The sequence below is a fragment of the Nothoprocta perdicaria genome, unplaced genomic scaffold (assembly GCF_003342845.1).
Source record: "Nothoprocta perdicaria isolate Ctin4 unplaced genomic scaffold, notPer1 scaffold_42, whole genome shotgun sequence".
Lineage (NCBI taxonomy): Eukaryota > Metazoa > Chordata > Aves > Tinamiformes > Tinamidae > Nothoprocta > Nothoprocta perdicaria.
Genome location: NW_020455666.1, coordinates 3871688 through 3882829, shown reverse-complemented (window position 1 = coordinate 3882829; position 11142 = coordinate 3871688). Strand labels below are relative to the sequence as shown.

General features: G+C 49.1%; 1 protein-coding gene across 2 annotated transcripts in view; it reads left to right on the top strand.

The window, feature by feature from the left end:
- The first annotated feature begins 8137 nt into the window (after positions 1-8137).
- FAM120A (family with sequence similarity 120A) overlaps positions 8138-11142 on the top strand; it is a 41787-nt gene continuing 38782 nt past the window's right edge. For both annotated transcript variants that reach the window (XM_026046068.1, XM_026046067.1), the window contains exon 1: positions 8138-8396. In XM_026046068.1, coding sequence (XP_025901853.1) covers positions 8330-8396 — 67 coding nt within the window. In that variant the 5' untranslated portion in view covers positions 8138-8329. The remainder of the gene's footprint in view (positions 8397-11142) is intronic.

Below are 11142 nucleotides of genomic sequence, written 5' to 3'. Positions count from 1 at the left end.
CCCTGGCGCCCGGTCCCCTCGGTGCCACCGGCCGCTCCCGCCGCTTCCCGGGCCACTCCCGCCGCTTCCCGGGCCGCTCCCGCCGCTTCCCGGGCCGCTCCCGCCGCTTCCCGGGCCGCCACCGCCCTCTCTCGGCCGCGGCGGCCGCTGCTCCCGGGGACGGAGCCGCGTCCCGGGGCGGCTCCTGCTGCCGCGCCCGGGGCCCCGGAGGCTCCGGGGGCTCCAGGGACACCCCGGGATCCCGACCCGCTGTCCCCCGTGGGGCTCTTCCTTCCCCTTCTCCTGCATCCGGCCTCCTCTTTCCTCCTTGAGTCGGATTAATACCCAACCCATCCCACTTTACAGAGTCGGGTTGCAGAGCTCACGGTGCCACCCATGGGTGCTCCGCCCGGCAGCCACCTTCATCAGTGTCCCCCTGCCTCCCGCCTCRTCCTCATCCCCTGGGACCAGGCTGCCCTTCCGGGAGCAGGGATGCTCCGCTTGGCCCTGCCGCCGCCGCGGGAAGCTCTGACCCGCGGGCCCCGCGTCGCCTGAATGGCGCGATTGTGTGTYGGGAACAGCCTTGCCCCTGCCAGGCGCAGCACAGAGAGCCCTTCTGCCAGGAGTCAATGGGAGAGCTGTTCCTGCCGGGAAGCTCCCACTGCCTCTCCCTGACCCGGGTCCCCAGCGGCCAGGGCTCCGGGGCGCTGCRTGGAGAAGGGGCCTCTGTGTGCTCGGACCCCCGCGGCCTTTCCTGTCTTTGCCCGAAAGGTCAGAGCGAGTCGGATGCCACAGGCTCCAAACCTGGGCTCGGCTCCGGAGGGGAAGCGAAACCGAGATGAGAGGGCGATGGAGYGAGCGGCACACAGTAACATTCCCACCGTCATTCCCACTGTCAATGGGCACATTGAGATGGTGGCAGCGGCCGAGCGTTGCCGAGGAGGGAAGTCCTGTGTCTTATGGCTCTTGTCCCCTTTTCCTTAGGGACTTGGCTGGATGCTGAAGGTTGCGGAGCTCCGGCAGAAGTTGCTCTGGAGCCAGCGGATCCCGCAGCTCCCTTGTGCGCAGCCTGAACGAGGTGAGCCCAATGGCTGCACCCAGCACCCGGATGGGGAATTTACAGATCTGTGCAGATCCCGGGGACGGCTGGGGAGCGCTTAGGGTTGTGGAAGCTGCTGGAGGACAGAGCGGGTCCATCAACACAGCCGGTGGCGCTGGAGTCCAGCCAGTGCAAACCCCGGGCCACGCAAACCCCGCAGCCGCCCGGATAAGGCCGGGCTGGAAGTGCAGCCACAGGAAGAGCTGCCTCGGGCGCCCGGCCCCGCTGAGCGCCGGGTGCTGAGCCCAACCTGCTCCACACAGGGCAAGAGAAACCGTCATCCCCAACGTGCCGCCCCACAGCAAGTGCCACCTGCGGCAGCTGCATCAGAGGTGACCCGYGGGAGGGGATGAAGGGACAAGGACACCCTGCAGCTGGGCCCAGCTGGGCCCCCAGGCCTGGGCACACTCGCTTACATAGGCTGGGGCTGGGGACTGATGGAGTGGAGCTGGGCACAGCGGTGCCAAGCCTGTGAATGTCACCAAAGTGGTGGGGATTTGGGCCRAACTGCAGCCATGCCCCACCTGATGCCGTGGAGGGGCGGCGGGTGACGCAGGGGGGTGACACAGGCATGGGCGCAGGTGGCAGGGGACGTGGGGTGGTCAAGGGAGGCCCACGCTGTTCTGGAGCTGTTCGCCTCTGTCCCGCTGCGACGTGCTGGGGAGGAAGGATCCAAACAGAGAGAGGAAACCAGCTTCCTGCCTCCTCCTGGACGCGCCTTCAGGAAACAAGGACATCCTGGTGTGGGATGGTCCTCGCCCAGCRCAGCGGGGGCCACCAAACCCCTGGCAGAGCAAGTCTGGTATTTCGCCACCACACTGCAGAGCCACCTAAACCAGGCAAGAAYAGATCAAAAGTGCCATGAAAGTGCAACATTCAGGCTTAAAAGGCAAATATAATATAATATATGATATGATATGATAAGATACAGTATAAGCAAAACAGCAATAACTCTCTCTGCCAAGTAGTCACTGAATCAACAAGAGCTGGGCTATTTTAGACTTGCTTTGGGTAAAGAATGAGGGATGAAATCACGTAGTTCATTAGCATGGGATATCTCAAAGGCTGAACATGTAAACAGCTTGCAGAGGGTTTATGCGGAGCGGTGGAGGTCGGTTCATCAGGTCTATTGAGGTGTTGCTCCAGCTCTCGCCAGGAGCACTGGCCACAAAGCAGGGCCTGGTGGAGGGACCTGCTGCTCCGTAGGAACTTYGTGGATGGATCCCTCTGAGGCTAAAAGGAAAAGAAACAAAATCATTGCGGAGAAACTCAGTGCTGAAAGAGCCACCACAGATGGTCCCCGTATTGGACAGCAGGATAAGGGACATGTCACACCTGGTGTGCCTGGGGTAGGGGGGCTGCCTTTCCTAGGGACACTGGGACAAGGGATCTAGGAACCTGGGATGAGGGATCTAGGGACCTGGGATGAGGGACTGATCCAGGCAAAGGATGCCCCTTTCCCCAGGTGGCCATGGCAGGGGACATCCCCATTTGGGGGTCAATTTTCTAAGGGACATCTCCCCCCCGCAGCTGGTGGTGCCACCCCTCATGCCCAGGGTGACCGCAGCAGGGACACTTGGTAGTGGGGGGGAGCAGAGGGGACACCCCCCTTCTTGGCGTCACCGGCAGGAGGGTGCGAGGGCCCCCCCGAAAGCTGCAGAGCTCGGCCGGGGGCGGTGCCGTCCGGGGGCGGCTCCGCATCGGGCCCGGGGGCGCTGCCCGGCCCGGCCCGGCCCCGCCGCCCGTGGCCTCAATCCCCCCGGGGATTTTCTATAAATACCCGCCCGCCGGGGAGGGGAAGCAGGACGATCGGTGGCGGCGGCCCCGGGGCGCCGAGGCCGCGCGGCTGCCTCCCTCCCTCGCAGGCTCCCTCCCTCTCTCCTCCCCCGCGCGGGGCCCGGCCGGCCCCCGCCGAGCCTCGGCCTCCATGTTCTGTCGGGCCGCGCGGCCGCCTGCTGCTCCCACTCAAAATGTCCCTGCCCGCCCGGGGGGGCCGCTCCGCTCCGCYCCGSCCCGGCCCGGCCCGCGGGGCCGCGGCGGGGGAACCGGAGGGAAGGGGACGGGGGGAGCAGGAGCCCAGCTAGTTCCCGCGCGCCCGGAGCGGCAACAAGTGCCGAGCGGCGGCCAGAGCCTCGGGCCCCGCTGCCGTCGCGGGCCGCGAGCGGGATCCTGCTGGACGCGGCCCAAATGCTTCGGTGGACCTCACTCCAAGTGGAAAATAACCCCTTTCTTACTGGGGCAGGACCGCTCCCATCTTGCGGGATGGGGAGAAACGGCCTGAACTGCGCCCAACTTGCTGCTTCGGGCCCTGTTTCAGGGAAAGCGGCCACTTTGGGAGCGCGCAGCGAGCGGCCGAGATGGCCGGGCTCGGCGCCGACATGGAGCGAGGGCAGCAGCGTTTCAAAGGTTGCGGGATACGAACGCGCTGCGTTTCTCCAAACGGTGCCCGTGATTTATGATCATTCCTGCAAAACAAGGTGATTTATGATCATTCCTGCAAAACAAGGAAATGAAGCCTAACATGAAGCAAAAAATAATCCCCCCAAAAAAGAGAGAGAAAAAAAGCAAGTGCTGCAGATGAAATTGCAATTTTAAGAACTGTTTGCCCACCCTGCCGTTAGGGAGGGAGGAGGCGGAGGGAGCTCAGCCTGTGCTCGCAGGCTTTGCTGCCAGTTTCTTCTGTGCGGAAGGCAGCCCGCGTGCCCTGGAGYGGATCGGCAGCTCCGCGGTGCCTGGTTTGGTGCCGCTCCTTTGGCAGCTTGCAGAAACCCTGGCCCGGTTGCGGCCACAGGGTAGAGATCACTTTCTCGAAAGAGTTCTCCCGAAGAATGGCTTTGGGCTAAGTTTCTCCAAGTGCTGCCAAAGGGGAGCAGCGCTTATCCCCGCAGCCCTGCTCCCGCACAGGAATAGGCCCTGCTTAGTTCTCTGCTTGCCAGGCCTGGATTAAGTCAGGGCGCGCTGTGGAGGCGGCTGTAGCCGGGGCGAAGGCCATAGCGGAGCCCCAGGCCGCCCGGCACTGGTGGGAGCGCGGCGGGATGGCCGGGCCGGGCCGAGCCTGCTGCGGTGACCCTGTGCCGCTGCCCTTGGGTAGCCGGGCTGTGCCCCTTGCGTGAGCGCCCGGGGCCCGCTTGCGGCCTGAGCGGCAGCGAGGGAAGGGCTCCTGCCTGCAGCACCAAAGCTCCACGGTTTGCACTTGGTGGTTGTCCGGAGTTAAGAGCCTATTGCCACGTCTGCTGTATCCATCCCTTCCTGATCAGAATACTTGCAAAGTAATGTCTGGGTTTGTTGGAGTATGAATATGGGTGAGAATCGGGATGAATGTTAGCTAAAACTTCATGCATCATCTAATCTGAACTTTGCTGTAGCTAGGGCTTTTTAAAATTACTTGTTCCTTGAGCAGAAAGCATTGAAGGCCATGCAGTGAAGGCGTTAGCCTTGGGATTGCACTATATATGTTTCCTATACTATATAGTTGTGGATGCACTATATATATTTCCCAGTTTGCTGTTGAGACCTAAAAATCATTAGTGAAAGCAAGTATGGGATTAAGTAATTTTTTTAAAAGTTTTTATATTTTTTATTTGTTAAAATGGTCACTTTGTCGCACTGTTAAAATGAGTCATATCCAACATGAAACCAGTTTTTTTGATGTTGATGGGAGTTTGATATCTAATAGTTCTGTGTCTGTTAACTGTTAGTTTTCTCCATATCTTCTGTTTCAGTGTGCTTAGTTTCTATTTAAGCACATTTCATCTCAATGAAGTTGCCACATCTGATGACTTTGCCACCTGTAGCCCATTGGTTACCCCCAGACTTAGCTGCAGCACTAGTTCCCTTGCAGTTTCTTGGTAGTAGGCCTTAAGCTGAAGAGAAGCTTTAGCAGAGGGTACCTCATACTGAGTCTCTTGGCTAATTTTATAAATAAAAATCAGATTTGATGCAGAGGAAATTTGGAGGGTGGATATTTGTTTGTTGTAGGTTAGCACTTACCAAGCGTGAGTTACTAAGTACTGTTTTTTGGTGGGAGAGAGAAATGTTTATTGCTGTTAAGAACATCCGTGTGCTTGAAGTGCCATGGAGAAGGAGATCTGTCCTGCAGGTGTTCTTGGAAGTGGTTAACTGTCTTGGAAATGGGGAAGAATATTATGAATTCTCAGCCGATGGCTAGTTTATAGCTGTTGAGAAACTGTGAATAGCTCTGTGTGAGTTGATTCATTTTGGGGTTAGGCAGAGTATTCCATGGCTGTGATGGGAATGTACACAATACACTTTAGTGGTACTGTTGAACTTTTAAAATCGTATGCRTTTTATGTTTTCCTCTCATATATTCTCATGATAAATCTGCTTTGGAATGCTTGCATTTCTCCTCTGTTCTCTGAACAGTACTCCAATTTTATTGAAGTTTTCCCCTATGACTGCTTTCTAGCAAGCTTCCTCATGGGCAAAAGCAAACTCAACTTGTATGTGTGATTTTTATTTGCATGTATGTGCTTTGTTTGTTTGTTTGTTTTTTGCATATGCGTAAGGCAATTGCAGGATTCGGGTTTTTTCTCCCTCTTTGCTTTGGGAAGTTTGGTTTGAGAATAGTGATTAGCTTTAAGTATGAAACTAGTTTTCATATTTTCAGGAATCCTCTGAGTCTTCAGTAGAAGGCTTCTGTGCAGAGTTAGGAACTGGCTACCAATTTAATCTATTTTGGTAATTAGAGAGGAAAAAAAGATGATGTATTCCATCCAGAACAATTATAAATCACTTGCAGATGGTTTCAGCAGGATGTAAAAATAACAGGTTCMTCTGAGTAATAGTAAATGTCCTCCAGGTTCTTAGCTTAATTGTGATCTGATATTTTTCTGTTTGGAGAGGCAGGGAGTAATTCTTGAAATATTCTTTTTATGCAAGGCATGTTTGCTAAAATGTAACCCATTTAAGCAGTGAACATCTTACCATCTTTAATACTTAGGCAACACCCTGTTGTATTCTCCATATCTAAATGTGTGTTCCCGTATCTAAATCCAGTATTGTTAATGTCTACATGTCATGTAGACATGAAAATGATCCCAAACTAGTGGCTTTTATTCCCCTTCTCTGATCTGTGCAYGGAGTTATGTCTCTGATCTGTGCACTTCCTCCCTGTATAGTTACATCTTCAATTTCAAGATCTTTTGTACGACTTAAGCTGCCTAAATTGCTCTCGTGGTGTTTGGGTTTCGATTGTGTGGCAGGCCCAGGTAGCCCTTTCCCATGTGGCCGTGCAGTTGCTTGAGCACAGATTCCGGTGTTACATAAACAGGCTGCAGTTCCCCGCTCGCAACGTGCCGTGTCACACAGCGCCGGGAAACGAGGCAGGGAGGCCACTGGTGGCTGTTGAGGAGAGGAAATAGTTTATAGGGGAGCAGGATGGGCCCCAGGCTTAGTTTCCTCTTGTGCTGCCTGCACACCTGGGTAACACACACCGCTGCAAAACAGCTCCTACTGTTTTTACAGATAGTTCTCTTTGTGGCTGTAGGCGCAAAGACTTTTTTAGGTGTCTGGACATAATTTAAATCTGTCTACTTTTTGTTAAAAGAAAAACCCTCTGGTGACTATCCTAATTGAAAATGTATAAAGATTTGTAAGCGGCAGCATTAGGAATAAAGAGACAGTTCAGTGAGCTTTTTTCTGTACCTACAAACGACTCGGGAAATGTGACACTGACTGCTCAGGAATTTGCTATGAAGGGAGCACCTCGGGAAGCTACATGGGAGAAGCCAAGGTTTACACATCTCCCTGAGCACCCAGCCCAGTGCAAGATGCATATAGCCTGGGTAAGATGGGAAAAGAAGTGGCAAGGGTCATTACATTTAAACTTGGAATGGACGAAAGCGTTTTTGCTGAAAGACAGGCTGGTGGTGGGGTGTTTTACTGGACTCGAGCTGTAGGGTTGGTTGCTTGAGCTCGGCAGGACTTGGGCTGTAGAGGAAGCAGCATCACCAGCAGTAACACTATAGCTATTCATAAGCACTCGAGACTGAAACTAATGGCTTTTTACTTGTGTTTTTGTACTGGGGTAGCTTGCTATAGATTGTTGTTAAAATTGAAAGATTACTGAGGCCGGTGTGTACCAAAATGAGACTTCTGTGTCTTTTTTTTTTTTAGTCACTGAGCATACATTACATACATAGAGAATAAAAGAATTATTAAGGCATCAAAAGCACTCTTTTTKKGGGGGGGGGGCTCGCATGTGAACAGTAGTTGCTGCAGCTCTTGCTAGCGTGTAGAAATGTGAGACGACTGAGCTGTCGTCTTGGGTTTGTGGGGTGCCTTTCTGCTTTTCTGTTTTRTGGTAGCATGCTTCATGGTAAGAGGATTGGTTTTATTTCCAGTGTTAGGAATTGGCTCGATTCCCCCCTGCAGGACGTGTCTGTTCTGGTCATCTGACTGCCGCAGCCTAAGATAGGYGCTTTGCTAGGCAGCGTGAGTTGAGAGGTGGATTTGGGCACTTTAAACTTGAAGTAGTTGGGTCCATCACAGACAGCTGTCCATAAATAAACAGGCTTTGAAAGTGAAAGAGGAAAACAATTAGTTTTTTCACTGCAAGTAGACGTTTCAAAGGTTGAAGAAGTTACCYGTGTTCATCTAGGGATACATTTGTTACTTTAAAGCAGGGATGCAGATCTTTAAAMGTGGCTGTGCTATGGGGGAGGAGGGCAGGAGCACTTTTGCCTTTAAGGGAGCATCTTRGCTTGCTAAACTGTTTAAGTATCCACTGCCGTAGGAATTTTCCCATGACTTCACTTAAACATTGGTATAGTAATATGTTTAAGGTGTGCATGTTTCTGTTAATAAACAGTTACTTTAGTGTACATATGCTACTTCAATGTGCAGGCCACCAGAACTTTGTGCTTTGTTTTGGAGTGCTGCTTAGGTGCTGTGTCCTTATATGCTGTGTCACTGGATTTTAAAAGTTATGTTAAATGTTCTGCATTCTAATAAATATTCATAGTTTCAGAAAAGTCAGATGTGTAATAATAAATATGATAAATCAGTGCTATGATTTCATGCTGTAGCTAATTATTGTGTCTTCCACTATAGGTTGCACAGAGCATTGAGGATCATCATCAAGAAGTAATTGCTTTCTGCAGAGAAAAAGGGTTCCATGGTTTGGTTGCATATGATTCTGATTATGCATTGTGCAACATCCCTTACTATTTCAGTGCCCATGCCCTAAAACTGAGCCGTAATGGGAAAAGTCTCACGACAAGCCAATATCTAATGCATGAAGTTGCCAAGCAACTGGACCTGAATCCAAATCGCTTTCCTATTTTTGCTGCTCTTTTAGGTAAGTGAAGCAATAAAAGAACTTGATGTTGCTAGTCACGCTTATAACTCCAGTTTCTTTTAACACTGTTTTAAAATGTGTAGGCCTAATTAAGTGAAAGCATGTAAGCCAAGCTATGCCTTCATTTCAGTCTCTGCTGTTCTTGAGGTGGGCCAGGCGCTGGTGGTCAGGCCAGACAGATGCTGAATTTGTTGAGATGTGAGAGTGATGCCCGCAGTGACGCTCTAGAAACAAGAGTAGGAAGTAAAAGTTCTGCAGAGCTGTTGCATAGCCAACGTTCTCAGTGTGGGGAGAAAAAAAGAAAAAAGACAACTGTGGTTCTACTAGTTTCACAGTTTATGTAGCATTTAAGATCTAATTTAATAGGACTCTTTTCAGACTAGGAGGTCCTATTTTATGTTCTAACAAACAGAGATTTCTGGGTTGCAGGAGCTTGTTCACCCCAAGAAGGGAAACCAGTCTGACAGCACATCAGTTGCACTGGAAGTATATTCTGCCATAGCTGAGTGAAACTGCACTGACAGTGTGGTAACCAGAACTTTATCATTCTCRTTACTTTTATTTGTATAGTTTCTTGCTGCTCTTGCCTCTAACAGTAAATGGTGTAGTATATTAAAAATGAATTTTCCAGACTGGTGGTAAAGTATACCTCTGAGGTGCTCTCAGATGGAAGAAAGATTTAATGACTAATAGTCTCCAATTAATAAGATTTGTTTGGAATAGTATTCTAACTTCATGTGAATAGTCACAGAGTAATCATGGYTTTGATTATCAAAAATTGGTTTGTATTCTCATGTTCCTCACAGACTTAGTGTATTAGTGTGGACGAATGATGTAGCATGAAAGTAAAAATTGAATTCCTAATGTATAAAAGTTTCTCATCAAGGCAGATATGTCACATATGAATAAGGAAAGAACCCATGTGTATTACAGTAGAAAGCATCAAATATTTGAAGTTTTTTTKCTTAATGTACAAATTTTTCATGTCAAGAATAGTTGCCTGCTCATATGGTTTCATGAAAGAATGGCAGGCAATTGGCTAAGCACCAATTTAAAACAAAAGATCTGGGTAAATKGCATGACAGAGGCTACTATTGCTAGGCTTTGTTTTGGATTGCTATAAATAAGTTGTTGAATGCCAGTTCAGTGAGTAAGGATTACTGTTTGAAGAGCAGTTTCACAGTTACAAGACGTGCATTGCGGAATTAAAGTACATGCAAATGTAGGATCACAAAACCTATCACAGAGATTCAGCTTGCTAGTTGAGCCATTGCTAGCTTGGGTGAGCTATGTGAAAAATGGTAAAACTTTTGAAGCTTTCGAATTTTTATGCAAAAAGCTTTGGATATTTTCTTGTTTGATATTTTTTATGGCAGAATGTTTTTTAGCTTGTTCTGAGGAGAAGGAAACTGATGTCACTAAGGTTTATCTCAGTTGATTAGTGAGAAGTTTTTCTTTTATTTTTTTTTCCAAATTGATACAAACCTTTTATAGCTAAACTGCAAGTTTACTTGGTTTGTATGTGTGTGGTTTTGTTCTGAGCTTCTTTTGTGTGTGTATTMAGCAGAAGAGAAGAATTTTTGGAAGGTACATGTAGAACAGAAGATTCTTCAGATTTCTTACTGTGCTGGGTGTTTTTATTAGTGCGTTTTATGAGACCTAGGTATTTGGTGGTATAAACAGTGATTGTATAATTTTGCAACAAACAGGTATTGTTTGGCTTAAGGTACTGGCAACAATTTTTGACTCCTACATCCTGATGAACCTAGCAACTTAGTTTTTAAAATAAATATTAAATGCATACAGATCCGTAATTGTGTACTGCAGCATGTGTTTAAAGCAGGGTAGCTAATCAGATCTCAATATGTCTTTTGATATCTGAGGACTTGCATGACTTCACAGGTCATTCTGACTTTGCCCCGTGGTCTCTGTGGATTTCTCTGAATCTCATAAGTAGAAAGAAGAAAATCACAACAAGAAAGTGCGACCAGGAACTTGCCTGTAAGGGCAAATATATGAATCTGTTACATTGTTCTGGGTGCATCAGTGTTGATCCTCATGCTAGCTCTTTGCTTTGGAATAAATGAATATATCCCAAAATGATTGCAGTTAAGCTGCTGGCTTGATGTTTACCATTAGGGGAGGACAAAACTATCATAACAGCTGAATAATTATTGTGCTTTGGGTCTGCAAATCAGTTTTCCCATGTAGGGAGAACTTGAACTGCTTTGTTTTCAGAAACTTTGTCGTTAGCTTCAAGGCTGAATTTTGCTGAAAGAAGAAGCTGAAGGGGAACTGAATCTAGCAGCTGAGAACTGAATGCACTTGGAGAGTTTTTTCCTTCAAGTGTTCAGCAGTAGGAAGGGCCTGTGGYATCACAACTGACCGGTCAACATCCCTGCTGCCAATTCTTAATGACAATCTCTGCAACCGAGTTCTTTCAGGAATAGTCTTTCTATTTGAGTATTCCAGGAAAAGATTTTTTTTTACTGTACGAACTAGACAAATTTAGAAAAATTACTGTATGAGAAGCTTACATACACAGTGTGGTTTGTTTGTTTGCTGCGCTCCCCTTCTTGCTAGTTTACACACSAAAGAGATTCTATAGTATTAGCTTTATAATGCAGGGAATATTCTTGCCATAAGTAGTTGGAATGTGGCCAAGCTACAGTGTCCTGTGAGAGCAGGCACTTTAGTTCTGACAGTTATTGCTGGTGTAAACAATTTGATTTGGGCTATTTTGAAG